The 22,910-nt window shown below is 42.0% G+C and overlaps 1 protein-coding gene across 1 annotated transcript in view; it reads right to left on the reverse strand.

Moving 5' to 3' along the window:
• The window catches only part of LOC140209531 (epidermal growth factor receptor kinase substrate 8-like protein 3), a 48,979-nt gene extending 26,345 nt beyond the window's left edge, over window positions 1-22,634 (reverse strand). The window contains exons 1-10 of the mRNA XM_072277796.1: window positions 22,539-22,634; window positions 21,742-21,823; window positions 20,046-20,122; window positions 16,013-16,077; window positions 14,109-14,267; window positions 12,390-12,539; window positions 6,793-6,866; window positions 3,922-4,061; window positions 3,772-3,821; window positions 2,392-2,503 (exon numbers count right to left, since the gene is read on the reverse strand). Of these exons, the coding sequence (XP_072133897.1) occupies window positions 2,392-2,503; window positions 3,772-3,821; window positions 3,922-4,061; window positions 6,793-6,866; window positions 12,390-12,539; window positions 14,109-14,267; window positions 16,013-16,077; window positions 20,046-20,122; window positions 21,742-21,803 (889 nt within the window). The 5' untranslated portion in view covers window positions 21,804-21,823; window positions 22,539-22,634. The remainder of the gene's footprint in view (window positions 1-2,391; window positions 2,504-3,771; window positions 3,822-3,921; window positions 4,062-6,792; window positions 6,867-12,389; window positions 12,540-14,108; window positions 14,268-16,012; window positions 16,078-20,045; window positions 20,123-21,741; window positions 21,824-22,538) is intronic.
• Window positions 22,635-22,910: the final 276 nt, after the last annotated feature.

Raw genomic sequence — 22,910 nt, forward strand, 5'->3', positions numbered from 1 at the left:
TGGCACACTTACCCACCAGGGGCAATTCACAATGACCAATTATCCTACCAATCTCTACGTCTTCAAGCCGAAAGAGATCCACGTGCTCCTGGAGAGAAGATGCCTACTGTATGCTGACAACACCTGAGATTAGGTTTAAACCTAGCTCTCTGCTACTATAAAGATCAGCCTTACCCAAAACAGCTAAATAACAGATTTCATTGCCATTCTAGCAACAACACAACATTCAGTGTTTCACAAGCCGGATTTGTGACAATCAATCTATGGACTCACTTTCAAGTACTCTACAACTCATGTTCAGTATTATTTATTTATTTATTTGTTTGTTTGTTTATTTATTTTTATTATTTGTATTTATACAGTTTGATTTCCTTTGCACATTAGTTGTTTGTCAGTCTTTTTTGTGTGGTTTTTCATTGATTCTATTGTATTTCTTTGTTCTACTGTGAATGCCTGCAAGAAAATTAATCTCAGGGTGACATATACATACTTTGAACTTTGAACATTTTGAACTGACTGGCAATCTCAGTAACAAAAGTCTCCACTTTAGCTAGAGACTGAAATTTTAATCTGCTCTTGGATTCTCTTAGACCAGGAGATCCCAAGCTTTTTTATGCCATAGACCCCAACCATTAACCAAGGAGTCCATGGACCCCAGATTGGGAATCCCTGTGTTAGACTATGATGGATGTGTTTACAACGCACCTCAAGGTTGTCAGAAAAGAAACCTTCCACTTGAAGCAAAGGTAGCTTGAAGCTGAGTCAGCGATGCAAGAAAATGCCTTTAAAGACAGTGCTTCATCAGCCTGTTCCCTGCTTCTTCTGGTGACTGACCTGCTTTGTGCTTTCTGAATTGAATTGAATTGACTTTATTCCTTACATCCTTCACATACATGATTAAAAATCTTTAAGTTATGTCTCCATCTAAATGTGCCATGTGCAATCGTAGTAATTTATAATAAATAGAACAGTCTATGTAATACAGAGTACACTGAAATCAGTGTGGGTTCATTAGTCTGATGGCCTGGTGGAAGAAGCTGTCCCGGAGCCTGGTGGTCCTGGCTTTTATGCTGCGGTATCGCTTCCCGGATAGTAGCAGCTGGAATAGATTGTGGTTGGGGTAACTTGGATCCCCAATGATTTTTCCAGCCCTTTTTACATACCTGTCCTTGTAAGGGTCCTGAATCATGGGAAGCTCACAACTACAGGTGCACTGGGCTGTCCGCACCACTCTCTGCAGAGTCCTGCCATAAAGGCAGGTTTGATAATGTCCGTTTATGAATATGACCATGGAGGGAAGTCCCACCACTCATTGTCCTTTTGCCCCGTGGAGGCATATTGACGGTCTGAAGTCCAGACTAAGTAAACTAAGAATTTCCTTTTATAAACGGTATTAATGAACCAGAGGGCATCGAAACAAGTTTTCATTGAAAACACATCTGATGACTTGAACTGAAATTCCCCATTTGCGATTCAGAACATACGAGCGCCTTACAGACGGCACCAGAATTGAACTCTGACGTCTGGTGGCTTGAGCTTAAATAGCATCATGTTCACACAATGCTACTGTGGCACCCGATATGGAGATGTGGGGACAGAAATTAAAATCGCTGAAAAAGAAAACTAACTGATTAGATTTACATTGACGACAAGCAGGAGAGTGTGACTAGCCCTTCGAAACTAATCTATGTTCAGCATAATCACATCCACCAGAGAGAGAAACTTCACGTCAGCTATTACTGTCTGGTTTGTTGCAGCATCTTCGTGCAATATGCAAAAACTACAGGTCAGCAGAAAAGGTCATTGGCTGCAGTCAATCATCATTGCAAGACTCATTTGTGTCCAGGACAAAAATGCGGACATGTGGACACTACCCGCCCTACAAACTGCCTTCTCCAAAGACTCCCTTCTGGAAAGAGCTATAGGTCTATTAAACCAAAAACTCCACACCATCTCAAAAGTTTCTTCGCCTTGGCAAGTTAATTCCTGTTAGCACCCCACTCTAACTATCTCTCCTGTGACTGCTCTGTAAACAGTTTAAACCACTTTATAAATGCTGTTTACACTGTAAGTATATGCTGATATTTATGCACATGGTATTACATATCTGTACTTTAACCTCTAAATTTCTTTTTTATATAATTATTTGTAATTGTTGAATGCCGTTTTCGGTTGACCAACACACCATGCAAATCCCTAATACATGTACATGTTCCCACTGCTGTCTGCAAGGAGTCTGTACGTTCTCGCCGTGACCGCGCGGGTTTCCTCCCACAGTCCAGAGACCTACCAATTGGTAGGTTAATTAGTCATTAACCTATTGCTCGTTCACGTCCATTTCTGCTTCCTGCTGTTTGAGAATGTATTGCAACCTTTATTGTGGGCTAATACCTTTAATTTTTTTTGATTTCTTCTTCTTCCTCATCTGAGGATTAGAGACAATGGCTCCTTTAAGTTTTTCAGTAAAGAGCTCAATGTCATCTAGTACACGATTGAGGATGTCCTGTCAAGACAGATAGAAGCACATTTTAGATAGCAGACATAAAAGATACTGCAGTTGAGCAAATCTGGAGTAACACACACAAAAGACTGGAGGACCTTTGCAGGTCAGACAGCCCCTTTGGAGGGGAACAAGCGGTCGACAGTTTGGGCTGAGAGCCTTCATCAGGTCTGCAAAGAAGGCTGGCAGGAGTCAGAATTAGGTTTTGTCTAACCAATCTTTCCAAGATGTTACCAGAAAAATTGACGAAGGCAAGGCATTCGATGTTGTCTACATGGATTTTAGCAAGGCCTTTGACAAGAACCCACATGGGAGGCTGATCAAGAAGGTTCAGTTACTGGGCGTTCAGGTTGAGGTAATAAATTGGATTCGACATTGGCTTTGTGGGAGAAGCCGCAGAGTGGCAGTAGATGGTTGCCTCTCTGACTGGAGTCCGGTGGCTAGTGGAGTGCCGCAGGGCTCGGTGCTGTGTTCATTGTTGTTGAATAATCTGGATGATAATTTGGTAAACTGGATCAGCAAATTTGCAGATGACTCCAAGATCAGGGCCTAGTGGACAGTGAGGAAGGCTGTCAAAGCATCTGGACCAGCTGGAAAAATGGGTTGAAAAATGGCAGCCAACATACCACTTTACAGTGCCACCAATCCCGGTTCAATTCCCACTGCTGTCTATAAGGATCTTGTACATTCTTTGGGATGGCATGGGTTTCCTCCAGGCTCTCCGGTTTCCTCCCACGTTTTAGAACTACAGAGTGTGATCTTGAAGAAAGGGTAAGGCACTGAAGAGTGAGGGTAAGGGGGAATTTCATTGCTCAGAGGGCTATGAATCATTTGAATTCTCCATCGCAGACAGCTGTGAAGAAGAGCATCCCTGAACCCACAATACATCGAACCTCGAAGTGGATGGGCTGCAGCAGCAGAAGACCATGAACATACAGAAATACACTCTGTGGCCACTTTATTAGGAACCTCTCATACCGAATGAAGTGGTCTCTGAGTGTAATTTGTGTATTCTTATAAAGTAAAGTATTAGAGGGACACGGAGAGAGGGAGCAGGCAGAGTCTTGAAAGGATTAGGAATGAAGGATGACGATTTTAAGAATGAGAAATTAGTTAATCAGGAGCCAACATAGGTCAGAAAGGAAGAAGATGCTAACCAGATTAAAGCCCAGAACTCAAGTTGTAGGAAACAAATTTGGCAAGCCACCTGTACAAAGATTTTCAGGATTGTCACCAGTAGAAATAAACCTCCGGGTTAAGGAACCACTCACCTGATCTCTTTCCCAATCCACTATTAGCGGTTTATTACTCAAAGATGCATCTATAGAAAGAGCTGGTAATAAAACAACATTGGTCTCAAGATAAAGATCTCAAGATGTAGATAACAAATAAAGCAGCAATTCATTATGTTGGGCCTATACCATTCTCAGATGGCGTCCAGCTCCTAGACTCTGGCATTGCAGGCTCCACATTGTTATCATAATCTGGCAGGAACGATTTTGGTGGTACTGGAGGCAGCTCATAAGATGGCTGAAAGTGCATCTTATTTCTTGGAGTGTGCCTGAAACAATTACAAGAGAGAAAGAGAACAATCTTCAACAGCAGTTGTTTTGTTCTTGTGGTCTATAATGCTCCCAGCTGATACTGTAATTCATTCTGAGTATCAATAGACAATAGACAATAGGTGCAGGAGTAGGCCATTCGGCCCTTCAAGTCAGCACCGCCATTCACTGTGATCATGGCTGATCATCCACAATCGGTGCCCTGTTCCTGCCTTCTCCCCATATCCCTTGACTCTACTATCTTTAAGGGCTTTATCTAACTCTTTATTGAAAGCATCCAGAGAATTGGCCTCCACTGCCTTCTGAGGCAGAGTATTCCACAGATCCACAACTCTCTGGGTGAAAAAGTTTTTCTTCAACTCCATTCTAAATGGCCTACCCCTTATTCTTAAACTGTGGCCTCTGGTTCTGGACTCCCCCAACATCAGGAACATGTTTCCTGCCTCTAGTGTGTCCAATCCCCTAATAATCTTATATGCTTCAATCAGATCCCCTCTCAGCCTTCTAAATTCCAGTGTATTCAAGCCCAGTTGCTCCAATCTTTCAACATATGACAGTCCCGCCATCCCGGGAATTAACTTTGTGAACCTACACTGCACTCCATCAATAGCAAGAATGTTCTTCCTCAAATTTGGAGACCAAAACTGTGCACAATACTCCAGGTGTGGTCTCATCAGGGCCCTGTACAACTGCAGAAGGACCTTTTTGCTCCTAAACTCAACTCCTCTTGTTATGAAGGCCAACATGCCATTAGCTTTCTTCACTGCCTGCTGTACCTGCATGCTTACTTTCAGTGGCTGATGAACAAGGACACCTAGATCTTGTTGTACTTCCCTTTTTCCTAACTTGACACCATTCAGATAGTAATCTGCCTTCCTGTTCTTGCCACCAAAGTGGATAACCTCAAATTTATCCACATTAAACTGCACCTGCCATGCATCTGCCCACTCACCCAACCTGTCCAAGTCACCCTGCATTCTCATAACATCCTCCTCACATTTCACACTGCCACCCAGCTTTGTATCATCTGCAAATTTGCTAATGTTACTTTTAATCCCTTCATCTAAATCATTAATGTATATTGTAAATAGCTGCGGTCCCAGCACCGAGTCTTGCAGTACCCCACTAGTCACTGCTTGCCATTCTGAAAGGGACCCGTTAATCCCTACTCTGTTTCCTGTCTGCCAACCAATTTTCTATCCATGTCAGTACCCTACCCCCAATACCACGTGCTCCAATTCTGCCCACTAATCTCCTATGTGGGACCTTATCAAAGGCTTTCTGAAAGTCCAGGTACAGTACATCCACTGGCTCTCCCTTGTCCATTCTCATAGTTACAGGAGATTAGTCAAGCATGATTTCCCCTTCGTAAATTCATGCTGACTCGAAACAATCCTGTTACTGCCATCCAAATGTGCTGCTATTTCATCTTTTATAATTAACTCCAGCATCTTCCCCACCACTGATGTCAGGCTAACTGGTCTATAATTCCCAGTTTTCTTTCTCCCTCCTTTCCTAAAAAGTGGGATAACATTAGCTACCCTCCAATCCACAGGAACTGATCCTGAATCTATAGGACATTGGAAAATGATTACCAATGCGTCCACGATTGGTGTGTATCACCAGGCAATAGTGAATCTTCATTAATTGAATCTGTGTGTAGATTTGTGAATCATATCATAAAATCACAGAATGCTACAAAACAGAAAGATGCTATTCAACAAGTTATCCAATGAGTCCTATCTCTCGTATTCACAAATAATCCAGTATATTTCAACTTCCCAATAATTTATCCAATTTTGTTTTTATTAACAGTTGTAATGGAACCTACTTTCTCCAAACTGTCAAGGAATGCATTCCAGATTATAACAACCTGCTGGGTGCTAAAACATTAATATCATTATTAATATTTATTTTTTCTCACCTCAAGCTGGTAAAACCTGAGGTACGGGCATAGCTAAGCACGCTGATTTGTCAATTCCTAGGAACTTTCGGACTATGCTAGTGGTGTTTAGTATTGTGGCTTTCTGGACATTTTACTGGGTAGCCCTAATTGTCTAATGCTATTATGTAGTGACTTTGGGATGATACCACCTGTAGATGTTACTATCATGACAATGTATACGTTGTTCATGTTCCAAAGTCTTTCAATTTCCTTGTTTAATTCTGGTGTTTTTCACTTATTGATTTCTTTAAGCTATGTGTGTTTGGAATGGTTATATCTAGTAAACAAATTGTTCTTGCTTGTTTATCCTGTATTTTTATATCTGGATGTTTATAATAATTATTATTGTTTTTATTTTTGCTCGGCTCCAGCTGGTAACCCGAGGTACGGGCGTACCAAGCATGCTCCTCTGCCAGTTGCTAGGAACTTTCGATCTATTCCACTGGTGTTTAGTATTGTGGTTTTCTGAAGATATTACTGCGTAGCCCTAGTTGTTTAATACTATTGTGTTGTGCATTTGGGATGGTACCAGTTATTATTGTTGTTGCTATTATTATCATCATAACAGGGGTTCCCAACCTTGTTTAATAGTTTTGGTCCATGTCATAATAAAGGTTGGGAGCCCTTGGTCTAAAAGGTCATATGATTTTACTGTCTTTGGCGTGCTTGCTTTGGAGAAGATCCATAAGGAGTCCTAATTTTGTTTCAAGACTTGGTTTGTGTTTCCTATAAATGGACGGCTCCAGTTGACATTCTGGATTAAACACTTCCCCGTAAATACATGCCTCGGCATGTCCTGTTTTCCACTTTCCGTCTTTTCTCTGATCTTTTTCTGCACATCATTTTGCATGAGGTCAGCCTATTCAACGAAAACAGATTTATTTTATTTTCAGATACAGCACGGTAACAGACCAGTCACAGTTTTTCACCATTTTTTTCTCTATTATTATGTATTACATGATACTGCTGCCCACAAATTTAACAAATCTCACGACATGTGCCGGTGATAATAAATCTGATTCTGAGTCCTATTCTGATTATTAGATCTTGCCATGAGGCAGTTTGTGGTTAACTAGATAAAGAAAAGGATGATGCAGACTCCCAAAAAGTCTGACATGCCCACCTGCAGAACCCTGTTAACCCTGATGCATCCAAATACTTTGACTTTTCCTAGCATGTAGCTACAAAAGAAAAGTCTGTTCTGCCAGACTGACCAGGGGCAAGTTCTTACCGCAGATATTAAACATGTCAATGTTGAACTTGTGCCTTGCAATACAGTTGTCCTTGGGATTAAAGGGAAGGGTCAATCTTCCTTCCCTAGAACTTAGGGTCCGCTGAACATTGTGGGCCTGATATGCTGATGCCAGGATACGTGGTGACACTGGAAGGATGCTCCCAACATGTCTTCAGGTTGTGTTCGGTACATTGATTGTATAACTTTAAGGCACAGGTTCCCAACCTGGGGTCCATGGACTCCTCGGTTAATGTAAGGGTCCATGGCATTAAAAAAAGGTTGGGACGCTTTGCTTGGAGGTATTTGGAGGAAAGTAATGGGAGGATGTCAGAGGCAGGTTTTTTTACACAGGGATTGTTAGGAGTGTGGAACACACTGACGGGGTTGTGTTAGAGGTGAATACATTAGGAACATTTGAGAGACTCTTGGGCACATGGATGAAGGAAAAATGTAAGGATATAAGAGAAGGAAGGGCTGGGCTGATCTTGGAGTAGGTTAAAGGGTTGGCATAACAGTGTGAGTTGAGAGGCCTGTACTGTGTTGTACAGTGCTCTGTTCTGTGTTAATGCAAATGTTGCATTTCTCTGTATGTTTTGATGTACATGTGACAAATAAATTAATCTGAATCTGAATTGTTGAAAATGTTGGAGAGGGTTGTTTGGTGGAGGTTGTTCTTGAGAGACAGCAATGAGATTGATGGCCAATAGCATTTCTTATTTAGTGCCCTTAGCAGCTCGACTTCAGTTAACATGGTGAATAGGCTGATGTCCATATCAAAGTAGAGTCCACTTAGCTTTTAAAAGTGCAGTAGGATAAATATTTAAGGAAAGGAATATTGATGCAGTTTTGTGAGTGAGCTCGTGTTTGAGCCACACCATTGCAGTCAGATAGAAGTATCACTCACTGTCTCCTTGTTCCTTGTTTTTCATGCTAATATGCATTAAAGATAGCTACTGCTTCCACCCATTCACCTTTTCTGCCTAATATTCCCCATGCCCCAAATCACATGGCCACAGGTTGACATCTGGTGCAAAACTGCTCACATTCCACATGTAGGTAGGGTGCGATAATGTAATTTGTCAAGTGAGGTGTCTGAAACTAATGCCTCCTTGGGTGAACGTGATTGGAATATTGGCCATATTTCTGTTCTGTAGCTCGGATAGGTTTTTGGACAGGTACAGTGTGCTGACAGAGTTTGATTAAGTTGCTTAATACAGATCGGGGTTTGAAGTTACCACTTAAAAAGCAGGTTCATTTTCCCCAAGCCTCAGTCAGGCAGGTTGTCCAGTCAGAAGTCCCCACACATTTTATACTTCTCACAATCCTGATCTCATCCAAAATTCCACTGAGCTTATTCCAATGCCTGCTTTCCAACTAGACCATCTATCACCCATGCTCTTCCAAAGCTCCATTGTTCACCAATTCCTGCAGCTCGTGCCTTCATGAACTTCAGCATTGTTCAGTCTTTGATGGGCCTTCCTCAAACCCCTTTACTTCTGCCTCTCCCTCCCTGCGATGGTCTTCACACCTCACTGCCATGATCAAGCTTCTGGTTACATCTCCCAATATTCTCCTTTGAGATTCCATGTTCAATTTTGTTCAAAATGCTCCTCTGAACAATTGAGACACTTTATGATGTTAAATGGTGCTACTTAAACCAAATGCATCAACAGTAAAACAGATGGCTAGGTAGAATGTTTTCATATAAGCTACTCAAGAGTCAGCAAGAAAATCTTTCCTGCAAGTTATGTTACATAGAAACATAGAAAATAGGTGCAGGAGTAGGCCATTCAGCCCTTTGAGCCTACACCGCCATTCAGTATGATCATGGCTGATCATCCAACTCAGAACCCTGTACCTGCCTTCTCTCCATACCCCCTGATCCCTTTAGCCACAAGGGCCATATCTAACTCCCTCTTAAATATAGCCGATGAACTGGCCTCAACTGTTTCCTGTGGCAGAGAATTCCACAGATTCACCACTCTCTGAGTGAAGAAGTTTTTTCCTAATCTCGGTCCTAAAAGGCTTCCCCTTTATCCTTAAACTGTGACCCCTCATTCTGGACTTCCCCAACATCGGGAACAATCTTCCTGCATCTAGCCTGTCCAATCCCTTTAGGGTTTTATACGTTTCAATAAGATCCCCCCCTCAATCTTCTAAATTCCAGCGAGTATAAGCCTAGTCGATCCAGTCTTTCATCATATGAAAGTCCTGCCATCCCAGGACTCAATCAATTGGTAATGCAATTTTAGATAAATTTTGAGTTTGAAATGGTGGAAAATATAGTTTTCATTTTGCATGGTGTGTGTGTGTATGTATATATATACACACACACACACACATACACACACACATGTATCTGTGCATGTATGTGCCTGCTTAGGAAATGGGGAGGAGAGGAACATGCATTTAATTAACAAATGCTCATTGCTTTGCCTCAGTTATATCAGTAACTGACTGTGTGCAGGCAAGGAAGTGATTGGTTGGAAGATTGGGAAGATTGGTTCGGTCACATTTTCTTCTTTTCCTCCCGTGAAGGAGATGACTCTTCACTGGGACACCAACTTCCCGCCTGTCTGTCACACAAGAGCCCATTTTATAACCATAAGCTTGGGAAATTGGTGTGGCTGTGGGAGCAGGGACCGTCAGGACCAGACCAGGACATCATGGCCCAATGCCCTAACACTCACCTTCACAATCTGTAAGGCTCAGATTGGAGCAACACACAAACAGCTGGAGAAACTGATTGAGTCAAGCAGTATCTATGGGGGGGGAATGAACAGTCAATATCTTAGGTTGGGACCCTCCATCTGGACTGAACAGATGAAGTTCAAGTCTCGACCCAAAGCATTGACAGTTCATTGCTGCCAAGTCCCTTGATATCCTCCAGCTTCTTGTGTGTTACTGCAGGGTTCCAGCATCTGCAGGATCTTATGTCTCTAGGATTAATACGAATACGTATAACATAAATGCCCTTCCAAGAACGCTTAGCTGATAGCCTTCCCATGCCCTTAGCCAGCATGGTCAGCTGTGGGCAGTCTGACCTCGAGTACATATCTAGTATCAGCCAACTGTCAAGGACCAGACTGAAACCAATTAACGTGTCCTTACTGTTCACTGCTTAACACAGCAGATACCTCAAGTTTTCCTGCTCCACCTAAAACACATTCACCTTGTGAGATCTGGAGGTCACAGTTGGAAAGGTGGTGGAAGCAGATACTGTCATCTGAAGGGTAGAGGTGAGGTACCCAATGGAGAAAACTTTGCAAAGCTCCAGGAAAAGAATGGTGAATGGGACTGAAACTGACAGGTTTACCCTCGCATGGGGAAGGCGTGGCTTAATTGATTGATCAGTTTACTTCACTGCAGTAACTGAGTGAAACATTCCCAAATGTTATAAACATGGACTATTAAGACATAGGAGCAGTATTAGGCTATTTGGCCCATTGAGTCTACTCCATTTCACCATGGCTGATCCATTGCCCTCTCAATCCCATTCTCCTGCCTTTTCCCCATACCTTTCACATTCAGACTAAACAAGAACCCATAAACCCCTGCCTTGAATGTACTCAGTGATCTAGCCTCCATAGCCTCATGTAGCAATGAATTCCACAGATTCACCACTCTCTGGCTAAAGAAATTCTTCCTCATCTCTGTTCTAACATCCCTCTATCTTGAGGCTGTGTCCTCTGGTCCTAGACTCTCCTACCAAAGGAAACATCCTCTTCACATCCACTCTGTCTAGGCCTTTCAACATTTGATAGGTTTCAATGAAATCCTCCTTCATTCTTCTAAACTCCAGTGACTGCAGGCCCAGAGCCTTCAATTGCTGCTAATATGATACCCCTGTCACTCCCGGAATCATTCTTGTGAACCTCCTCTGAAGCCTCTCCAATGTAAGCGCATCTCTTCTTAAATAAAAGGCCCAAAGCAGCTCACAATATTCCAAGTGAGGCCTCACCAGTGCTTCATAGAGCCTCAGCATTACATCCAATGCTTTTATGTTCCAGTCCTCTCGAAATGATTGCTGACATTACATTTGCCTACCTCACCACTCATTCTACCTGCAAATTGACCTTGAGGGAATTCTGCATGAGGACTCTCAAATGATGGATTGGGTGAAAGCTCCCCCATCAGCTCAGCCTTGCTCTGCATTCTTTGTGTTTTGGCAGTAGTTTTATAGTTTGTTAAGTACATTTAGTCCTGCATGGGAACCTCATCCATTCTCACCCATTCTCTATTGGAGCCTCTATGCCATTTTGCATTACTTTTGCATTATGTATACTGTGACAGAGTCCTGAATTACCCCTATGAACTGTGCTTTTGAAAAGAGGGAGAGGGAGAGGGAGAGAGAGAGAGGGAGAGGGAGAGAGAGAGAGAGAGGGAGAGAGAGAGAGAGAGAGAGAGAGAGATGGAGACTGCTTTGGATGACGTTATGGGTTTTCTGCAGCAGGTTTACATTTCTACAAGGACGCTGCCTGCTTGGAAATTCTTACAGACAGAGAAGGGAGGAGCTGTTTGAGTGACAGGTGGTATTCAGCACGGTGAGATAAACAGAAGGTCAGATGATAAACAGACAGACACATGGTTTTGGACACCGAATGAGCTTTGCTGTGCCCACAGAAAAAGTGGGTTTTGGAGGATCGATCAGGTGAATCGATCAGTGGCTCTTGCAGTGTGAACAGGGAGTGACCAGTGGGGAGTTGCTTGTGTGTCCAACCCTTGCCTGGGTTGATAATTCGACCACAGAAGAATGGTCCCCTTTGTTGTGGTCACAGTCGGTGACTTCTAAAGGATTTCCACGGACAACAGGAAGATCAATGGAGTCAGCTCACCTGAAGACTCAAATCTCTCCCTCTCTCTCTCTCTCCATCACTACTCAACTCAATACCATGAACTGAACTGAACTTTACTCATCATCATAAGACTATCTATTTACCCCTAGACTTGAAGAAGCTTGGTTTTCATATATTTCCACACTTACTTATATATAATCATTGCTAAACTGTTTGATTTATCTGCATTTATATTACTATATTGCGTAGTCACTAATAAATACCATTAGTTAATAGCAATACAGGCACTCAGCAAGTGTTTTGCATTTCTGCTGGTTCTTTAATCCATCACGGGGTACGTGGCAATACTCACAGAGATTTCCTCACACTGGAATAAGAAGACACTTGTCTTCATCATGTGTCTCCTGCTGATGATGACAGCCAAGATGGAGTTGTAGATGCATTTATTCATTATTGCCTGGCTCTCCTGAATATTATCAATGGGAAAGTTCTCCAGCTCATCCTGGAAAAGCAACCAAAGATTCCACATTATTGTCAGGCAAAAAAGAACCAGCCTGAATGATTATGTCCGTTTCTCTCTGAAAATGCTACCTGAGCCTTTGAACATTTCTGGCGTTTTTTTTACATCTGCCTTTCAATATGACCTTTAAAATACAGTTAGTTTTTTTTTTAAATAATCTTGTCAAAACTTTACAAGGATGTTGCCAGGACTTGAATTATAAGGAAAGTTTCATAAGGTTAGGACTTTATTCACTCGAGCGGAGGAGAATGAAGGGAGATTTGATAGAGTTTTACAAAATTATGAGGGGTATAGAGTCAATGATAGCAGATGTTTTCCTCTGAGTGTGAGTGAAACTAGAACTAGAGGTCATAGTTTGAGGTTGAAAGGTGAAATAAGGGAAACCTGAGGGGGAACTTCTTCACTCAGAGGGAGGTGAGAGTGTGGAAGAAGCTGCCAACGGAAATGGTCAATGTGGGTTCGGTTACAACATTTAAGAGAAATTTGGATAGGTACGTGGATGGGAGGGGCATGGAGGCTATGGTGCAGGTGCAGTTCAATACGACTAGGCAGAATAATGGTTCAGCATGGACTAGATGGGCCAAAAGGCCTGTTTCTGTGCTCTAGTTCTCTATGACTCAATGACTCTATAAAAAGCTTTTCTACTCACATATCATATTTCCAGCATCAACAGCACTTCCCTTTTTACATTTTCGATAATTATTGTCTTTCTCACTTACATCACTTCCAGACTGGTATTTTTTCTCCATGTCCAATTACTACCAGCTTTTGCCTTTCACTACCACTCCTTTATTATTTTATCTCCAACTAGCACCATCTCCCTCTCATTTTCTTTCTTCTCCTCAATGAACACTACCTCAATATTCTTTTCTCTCTTTCTTTTTGCACTACTTAATTAATTTAATTTTTATAGACCCATCTCATTGTAGTAATACTTTTAAAAATTATTATGCATTACAATGTTCTGCTGCCGTCAAACAACAAATTTCATGACATATGGTATGCCAGTGATATTTAAACTGACTCTGAATCTGACTCTCCTTCCTCTGCTTTTTAACACTTGCTTATCTCAACATTTTCATCCTGGACATTCTTCCCTCTCCCTTCTCCCATTGAGAAGAAGATACAAAGCCTTGAAGCACATTCACCAGGGTCAAGGACAGCTTCTATGTCACTGTTATAAGACAATTGAATGGGGTACTAGTACAATAAGGTGGACTCTGGACCTCACAATCCACCTCGCTATGATTTTGTACCTTATTGTCTGCCTGGGCTACACTTTCCCTGTCACTGTAACACTTCATTCTCCATTCTGTTGTTATACTTTGTACTCAAGGTACTTTTGTGATGAATTGATCTGTATGAACAGTATGCAAGACAAACTTTTCACTGTACTTCGGTACATGTAGCAATAATGACCTGATTTACCAACTTACCTGTTCACCTGCGACATTACTGTCAATCTGTTTCTCTCTCCATGGACTCTGCCCGCCTTGCTAAGCAGTGCAGTGTTCCAGTTTTACAAAGGAAATCATTTCTCTGGATTCTTACCTTCGTCTCAAGGTCAGCCAGTTTGAAGGAAGTGTTACTTAGCTGCAGTAACATGTCCTGACCCCAGACCTTCCCCTCGGCATCAAACCTCCTCAGCTGCTGGATGCAATGTTCCACATCAATCTTGCTGTTCGAGTCATGGTCACAGGTAATCAAATGCTGCACAGAAAATTCAGGAAATAGTTATAACATCTGAATGAAAAGTTCAATGTCAAAAGTCAGTGAAGAGTACCTGTATTTCATCGCACACATAGCTTTAGCTAATGGTTTGGGCTTCGCTTCTTCCCCTCCGCCGTCAGGTTTCTGAACAGACCGTACATAAACCCGTGAACACTACCTCACTATTTGGCCCTCTTTTTGCATAACATGTTTATATTTTTATATTTCTTATTGTAACTTATAGTTATTTTTATGTCTACCACAAAACTATAGATTTCACGACATCTGTCAGTGATAACACACCTCATTCTGTTTCTGATTCTGTTCTTGTCTTTTCTATGAGACCTCTCCCATCTGGAGATCTACCACTAATTTTTTTTTATTATTGAGATACAGTGGAGAATAGGTACTTCCGGCCTTTGATTTATCACCAGCCTAATCACAGGCCAATTAACCTACCAATCAGTATGTGTTTGGACTGTGGGAGAAAACCAGAGCACCCAGAGGAAACCCAACGGGAGTGCATACAAAATCCTTATAGACAGTGGCAGGAATTGAACCCAGGTCACCTGTACTGTTGTGCTAACCCCTTCGCTACCATGTTGCCCAATATTAGATTGGATTGACTGTTATACATTCTTTCCCCTGACGGGCTAATCCTGGGAGGTCATTTTTCACTCTCAACACATCCTCTCCGTTGCAATGTTTAACAGCTTGACCCTCATACAGGAACTCACATGCTCATCACTGGGTACTTGAATGATGAAGTGAGCCCAACACCTTCCACTTAAACCCAGTGTAAGCCCTGGCCCGAGGTGCCAAACCTAGGAGATGCTAGGAGGTGAACCCCTGCTCCCTCAGCCCACTATGCTTAACCCTGACACCAAGCTACAATGGAAGGCTTTTAAGCTTCGGCCTTGGCTCAGGTGCTGGCTCTGGGCAGAAGGGCGTCAAGAATCATGGTTGATGTTCCAGTTGCTGTATGGAGTACTGTGTCTTCAGAATAAAACAATTTGGCACGACTCCATCTCCTGGCACTAGATTTGTGAAAGCACCGTGGAAAGCATCTTATTCGGAAGCATCACAGCTTAAGATACGGGAGATATCATACCGAGGCACAATTCAGTAAGGCAGAAACATTGTACCTATATAGAAAGAAGCTTTACAGCCTATGAAATACTTTCCTAGATGTGGTGAATTTTATAATTGGGAACATGTCGGCCACTGTGCGGTACGGTAGAGTAGCCGTTAGCGTAACACCATTACAGCATCAACAATCCCGGTTCAATTCCACTGCTGTCTGGAAGGAGTTCGTGCGTTCTCCCCACGGCTATGTGGGTTTCCTCCAGCTATTCCAGTTCCCTCACACATTCCAAAGTTGTACACTGCAGTGTCATTACACGAACCGCTGCCACCGTATCACCCACTGGTTGACATATTCCCAATTATAAAACTCACTGTATCATGAACAATATTTCATAGGCTGTAAAGCATCTTTCTACACAGATACAAAGTTTCTGCCATACAGAATTGTACTATGGTATAATATCTCTCATTTTTTACTGTTCATATAGTTTACGATTATAAGCTTGTCACAGTCAATATACAGTAATGAATCTACAACCTCTTCACAGTCATGAGTCAGAGCTGATAAGTAATACCGTTAATAAATATCTTCATCAGTGTTACAGTATTGATTGTCATAGAAGAACACTAAGAATCGGAAAAAACGTCTAGGCACAAACCTCAACACGGTGCTCAATCAGGTTATCTACCGAGCTCAGCTTCTGTGCATAGGCTTTTCTTTGCTCTGTTGTACGATGAGAGAGAAATAGAGATTAGAATGCAAGGGAAAGTAAATGCAACAGTCTAGGATTGAGTTGTGATGCAATGGCTAAGGGGAATGTTACCTGCAACCAATGTTCCCTCTAACTTCTGCGCAAAAATCTTGCGCTGTGCAATTTTTTTTTGTTGCACAGTAACGGCAACCTGTGCATACTGAATAATTTCTTCAATAAAATCAGTGTAGATAAGCCCGCTCTAAAACCTGCAGACAACTCATCACACGTGCCACGTTGTCAACACCGTCCACGTCAGAAACTGGAAAAGGAAATGTGATCGTGTAGGATTGTGAAATGTACTTAACGTGCCAATGAGGTAGGATGTGACAACCTTTTGTGCGCTAGAAGAAAAGGCGTGTGCGTGTGGGCAGGTATGCCTTAGGGGGAACATTGGCTTTCAACTTGTCAGATCCCTCCATGATATCTACTCTTGTCAAACCATTGTCAAATTGCACCATCTCAGATTGCAAGACCCTGCAGCGGATAGTGACGTCAGCTGAGAAGATCATCAGGGTCTCTCTTCCCACCATTAGACAGACATTTACACCACACGCTGCATCCGTAAAGCAAACAGCATTATGAAGGACCTCACGCACCCCTCATACAAACTCTTCTCCCTCCTGCCATCTAGTAAAAGGCACCGAAGTATTCGGGCTCTCACGACCAGACTATGTAACAGTTTCTTCCCCCAAGCCATCAGACTCCTCAATACCCAGAGCCTGGACTGACCCCAACCTACTGCCCTCTACTGTGCCTATTGTCTTGTTTATTATTTATTGTAATGCCTGCACTGTTTTGTGCACTTTCTGCAGTCCTGGGTAGGTCTGTAGTCCAGTGTAGTTTTGTGTTGTTTTACGTAGTTTGGTGTAGTTTTTGTATTGTTCATGTAGCACCATGGTCCTGAAAAAAGTTGTCTCCTTTTTACTGTGTACTGTACCAGCAATTATGGTCAAAATGACAATAAACAGTGACTTGACTTGACCAGGCAGGTAGGTCAATGTACTTTTCAGCTCACAATTTACCTCATCACAGTCTTTGCACCTTATTGCCAATCTACACTGCACTTCCTCTATAACTATAACACTGTATTTGACATTCTATTATTCTTTTCTCTTGTACTACCTCAAAGTACTTATGTTTTGGGGGTTTTTGTTTCATGGATGTCAGTGAAGGGTAAGAATTTCAGGCTGTATGCTGTATAAAGGTTCAAAAGAGGTTCAAAAGATTCAAAGGTTTATTTATTATCAAAGTATACAACTCTGAAATAACTCTTCCCTGGGTAGCCATGAAACCAAGAAAGAAAAGAAAGGCAGCACGAGCATCAACACCTAAATCCCCTCCCCCCCACAGGAAGAAATGCAAAAAGGCTCATCATCCCCAAATAACCTCCTCCTGCACTAAAGAGATAGCAAACAAGAACAGAATAGGAACATCAACCCCCAAATCCTACCTCCCCACCCAAAAAAGAACAAATGTGCAATAGGCACATTGACTCCTAAATCCCTCTCCCCACGCAAAACGAGAAAGATTGGGTGAAAAACACACAATATAAAAATCTACAAGTCTGAAAAAATAGTCTATAGTCCAAGTCCACATCCAAAATGCAGAAAACCTGGGCAACACTCTCCACACACAGCGGCAGGCTCTCCCCTCTCCAGCAGCAGAGTGAACAAGAGACAGGCAGCCACTGCTCACGCTTTACACTCGCCTCGATGTTTCAGTCTCCCTCATCGCTTTAATCAGCCCACAATGGAAGCTTTAATTCACAAAATGAAATCAAACATTGGCTTGCGCCCCGTCCCACAGCCTGACCGCCATGAGGTCCACGCACGCTGTCTCTGTCTCCCGGAATCCTCTCATTCACTAATATTAAATTGAACCATTTGAGTCATTTGATTTGAAATTAACTGCTTGATTGATTTGCAAAAGTAACCGTACCGTTATATTTTGATACATGTTGGTGTGTGGTCAAGTGTTTAAGGCATCGGTCTAGTGATCTGAGGTCGCTAGTTCGAGCCTCAGCTGAGGCAGCGTGTTGTGTCTTTGAGCAAGGCACTTAACCACACATTGCTCTGCAACGGCACCGGTGCCAAGCTGTATGGTTCCTAGTGCCCTTCCCTTGGACAACATTGGTGGTGTGGAGAGGGGAGACTTGCAGCATGGGCAAGTGCCGGTCTTCCATACAACCTTGCCCAGGCCTCAGTCAACATCGAAATCGATGGACAGCCGAAGATGAAGAAGATACATGTGACAGTAACAAATGAATACCAATATCAATTGTGTTGTCAAGCACAAGTTACTTATCAATATTTGCTAATTCAAGATTCAAGATTTCTTTTTGTCATTCTTCGGCACACAAGTGCAAAGAACAAAATGATTGTTACTCTGGATCTGATGCAGCATTTAAAAACAATAAGCATAAAGAACATAATAAAAGAAATCAAAATAAAAAGAACATATATAAATATCAAAGCAATCCTACAAAAACACAAGGTACAAGTAACTGGTGTATGCATTGATTGTACTGTGTGTACATCAAGTGATGCTCTGTGATGGGTATGTAGTGGTGGTGGGGCAGGTTAACACATGGATGTGCTGATCAGCCTGATGGCTTGGGGGAAGTCAGTGCTTTTGAGTCAGGGGGTCTAGGTGAGGATGTTACATACCCTCATCCCTGATGAGAGTGGGACAAACGGTTCATAAGCAAGGTGATATTGCTGGCCTTTATCGGGCACCTATCTGTATCTATGTCCTTGATGGTGGATAGGCTGATGCTGGTGATGCATTGGCCAGTTATAACTACCATTTGTAAGGCATTGCTGTCCACCGCAGTGCAGCTTCCATACCACATAGACATGCAGCATCCTGCATTACTGATTGATGTCCAGAGCTCCATCTGTCAGTATTCTACAGAGTCGGGCATCAAGGAGGGCGAGCAAATGGAGATTCTACCAATCTTCTATGTGGTGGTGTGCTGGGGCAATGGCATCAACACGGGAGAAGCCAACAGGCTCAATAAACTGATTAGAAAGGCTGACTCTGTTACAGGAGTCAAACTGGACACACTGGATGATGTGGTAGAACAAAGAACCCTACAGAAAATCCTGACAATTCTGGACAATGTTTCTCACTCCCTGCACGCCACCTTGGCTGAACAGAGGAGCACTTGTAGTAATGGACTAAGTCAACTGCACTGCTCCAAAGAGCGCTATATGAGGTCATTCTTAGCCTTGGCCATTAGGCTCTATAATGAGTCAACATATAGCTGGGGAAGTGATGACCCCTTTCTGTTAGACTGAAGTAACTTATTTTTTATTATTTTTACTTCTCTTCTAATATTTATATCTGTGCAATTGTAATACTACTGTAACACTGTAATTCCCAAAGGAATATTGATTTCTTTTGGGATCGATAAAGTATCTATCTATTATGGATCCATATATTCCATAATGGTATTTATTCAATACAAATCATCTCAATGCCGAGAACCTACCTCTCCAAAGCTGACCTTCTCTCCGTAATATTTTCACAGGTAGAAAGAACTATGATCGCACAATCCAGAATTCTTCATGTATTTCTTGAGAGAGTGAAACTCTCTATCCCGACGCAAGCGAGGACACAGTCAACACCCAAGCCTATAGTAAGATGTGACCTAAGTGATAAGCATTTTCTATCACCAAATAAAGACCAAGCAACTGCAGCTGGCATCCAGTGGTTTATGTGTGGGTTCTGGGTTTCGAGTAGTGGGATGTGCTGGGGGTTAGTGAGAACCAAAGACTTTGTGCTTGTAATTTGAAAAGAAAGTCTTCATTGTCGTAGGAGAGTCAAATTACTGAATGTTAGACATATGCATCAATAAAAGATCTCCATAGGCAGGGGCTTCAACGTTATTATCATTGTAAACTCTCAAACAGGTAAAAATCAATCCTTCACTTACGATAAATGGCCTTTGCATTTGGTCTGTTGCCAACACTTTGAGTTCTGTGGAATGCAGATTTTTCAGGTAGGGGCATACTAGAAACAGAAAAATAAAATGTTTAGAAAGAGATTAAACCACTACCCTTTCATCCGTGATTTAAAAACATGAAAACAGGCCATTCAGCCCAACACATCCATGCTGACTTTCTTGCCCATCTACACTAATACCATTTCCCTGCATCAGGTTTGTACCCTCCTGCGCCTTGCTTATGTAAGCAACACTCACAACACGCTGGAGGAACTCAGCAGGTCGGCAGCATCCGTGGAAACGATGAGTCGACGCTTTGGGCTGGAACCCTTTGTCAGGACTGAAGAGGGAAGGGGCAGAGGCCCTATAAAGAAGGTGGGGGGGACTCATCGTTTCCACGGAGGCTGCCCGACCTGCTGAGTTCCTCCAGCGCATTGAGAGTGTTGCTTTGATCCCAGCATCTGCAGATTATTTTGTGTTTATGCCTTGCTTATGTAAGTGCCTGTCTAAATGTCTTTTAAATGCAGTGATGATATCTAATTGTCCACTTCCTCTGGCAGCAAGTTCCAGATATCAACCATTCTCTGTGTGAAAAAAATCCTTTCCAATCCTTTTAAAACTCCATCCACTCACCTTAAGGCTACACCCTTTTGTTTTTGGTGCCTTTACCATGAGAAAAAAGATCAAATACTGAAAGGCCTAGTTCAAGTGGATGTAGAGGGGATGTTTCCTATTGTGGGGAGAACTAGGACGAGAGAGCACAACCTCAACACTTAGAACAGATATGAGTTGGAATTTCTTTAGCCAGAGGATGGTGAATCTGTGGAATTCATGGCCACGGAAGGCTGTGGAGGCCAAGTCATTGAGTATATTTAAAGCAGAGGTTGATAGGTTCTTAGTAACGGCATCAAAGGTTATGAAGAGAAAGCAGGGAAAATGGGATTGATTAGGAAAATATATCAGCCATGATGAAATGTTGGAGCAGACTCGATAGGCTGAATGGCAAATTCTGTCCCTATGTCTTATGGTCTTATGAACATAAGTCCCCAAGGCTCCTTATCTAGCAGACTCTTTCGAGCAATGCCAATTGAGTCTGCTTTGCCTCTTCCCATTCCTCTGCCAAAAAGCATGACCTCACATTTCCATAAGACATGGGAGCAAAATTAGGCCATTCAGCCCATCCAGTAGCTCTGCCATTCGATCGTGGCTAATTGATTTTTCCTCTCTACCCCATGCTACTGCCTTCCCCCCCATAACCTTTGAAGCTCGTACTCTATTAAATTGTACCTGCAACTAGACTTCTCATTCCGCTAGCCTATTTTATGTCTCGTTGCTGGTCAATGAATCCTCATCAGCTCCCAAGTTTGGTCTTATCAGCAAAGATTGAAATTTTACACTGCACTTCAATATCCAGGTCATTTCTAAAAAAATGTTCGAAATTTCTAAAAAAAAATCATACTTTGTTATGATTTTCCATCTTACTCTTTACCTGTACTGCGCTTTCCCTGTAGCTGTTACACTTTATTCTGCATTGTTATTGTTCTACCTCATGCACTGTTTAATGATTTGAGCTGAAGGAACAGTATGCAAGGCTTGGTACATGTGACAATAATAAATCAATAACAAACCCGGAACAACATTTTGTGAACATGCTTCTTCAGCTGTTCATTGAGATTCAGAGACATACTTGTCGAGTGAGTGGTGATCATCATAAAAAGGAATCTGTTGATTTCTATGAAGTCCATACATTGCTGGCACTGATCAGGATCCTGAAAGGTAATAAACAAACCATCATATTTTTCCAGTGAATACTACTTGCTCGAACAGTAAAAGGTAGTGAGTACAAGAAGGTGCGGAATGGAGGAAGGAGTTCTGACGAGAGGGCAGGGTAAAGGGAAGACGAAATGTTAAAGGCCAAAAGCATCTATACCATAATTAGTTACTGTAGGAGCCATGTGTCTGTTCTCTATCTGCTTTGTATACTGTGTTGTGCATTTTTTATGGTTATTAGGTTAACTGCTCACATGAGTGGGGCGTGGCAAAAGTGAAGGGAATAAGTTCCATATCCTTGCTTATTTTGTGGATGTTTGTAGCTTGGAACAGTGGAGGCCGTATCTTTTACTGACCACTGAGATAACGCTGAATAGTGCTTGAGTATGCTTAAGTTGGTCGCTTCAAGACCATATGTTTGCTAATTGCTAATAAAGGATCAAATAAACGATTCAACCTTTGGAGCAATCATTGGAGCTGGGGGTGCGTCATGCAAGGAGAACAATTCCATAGTGGCAACTGATTTATTTTAGTTTTGCCACTATACTGTAGTTAATTGATTATTAGGAGAATAGCAGTGATACTAATTGGAAAGATAACAATGCGTGCAGCATCAATTAATTAACCTAATGCCCTGTCATAAAAATTGATTCAGAAAGCATAGATGAACATATACAGTAAATCCACCCTATGCAAAATATCTTACTGATGTACCTTTTTAGTGACTGGTAGGGCAACGTCTGCCACTCGCTCAGGAGTCTATTATGAAACAGATTATTAGTTGGTTTCACTCCACTCTTCTTTCCCTGTAGCCCTGTTGGATTAAAATATAAAATTGTTATTTTTCTTGTAGTTTAACTTACTTTATGCTTGCTTAGACAGGTATAATCACCTGTTTGTGTTTAATTGTTCAGTGAATTTTCAGTAATTGTACTATAGCTAATTCTGTACTTCCTCTGCAGGCTGTGTCATGCCACTGAATTTAACTGTTTCATAGGTTATTTCTCATCACTGGAATTTTTTTTATCTATTTAGTTTCTGTAAGACAACCTCAATTTCTTTTTTCTTTGTGCTTTGTTTTCGACC

The sequence above is a fragment of the Mobula birostris genome, chromosome 14 (assembly GCF_030028105.1).
Source record: "Mobula birostris isolate sMobBir1 chromosome 14, sMobBir1.hap1, whole genome shotgun sequence".
Lineage (NCBI taxonomy): Eukaryota > Metazoa > Chordata > Chondrichthyes > Myliobatiformes > Myliobatidae > Mobula > Mobula birostris.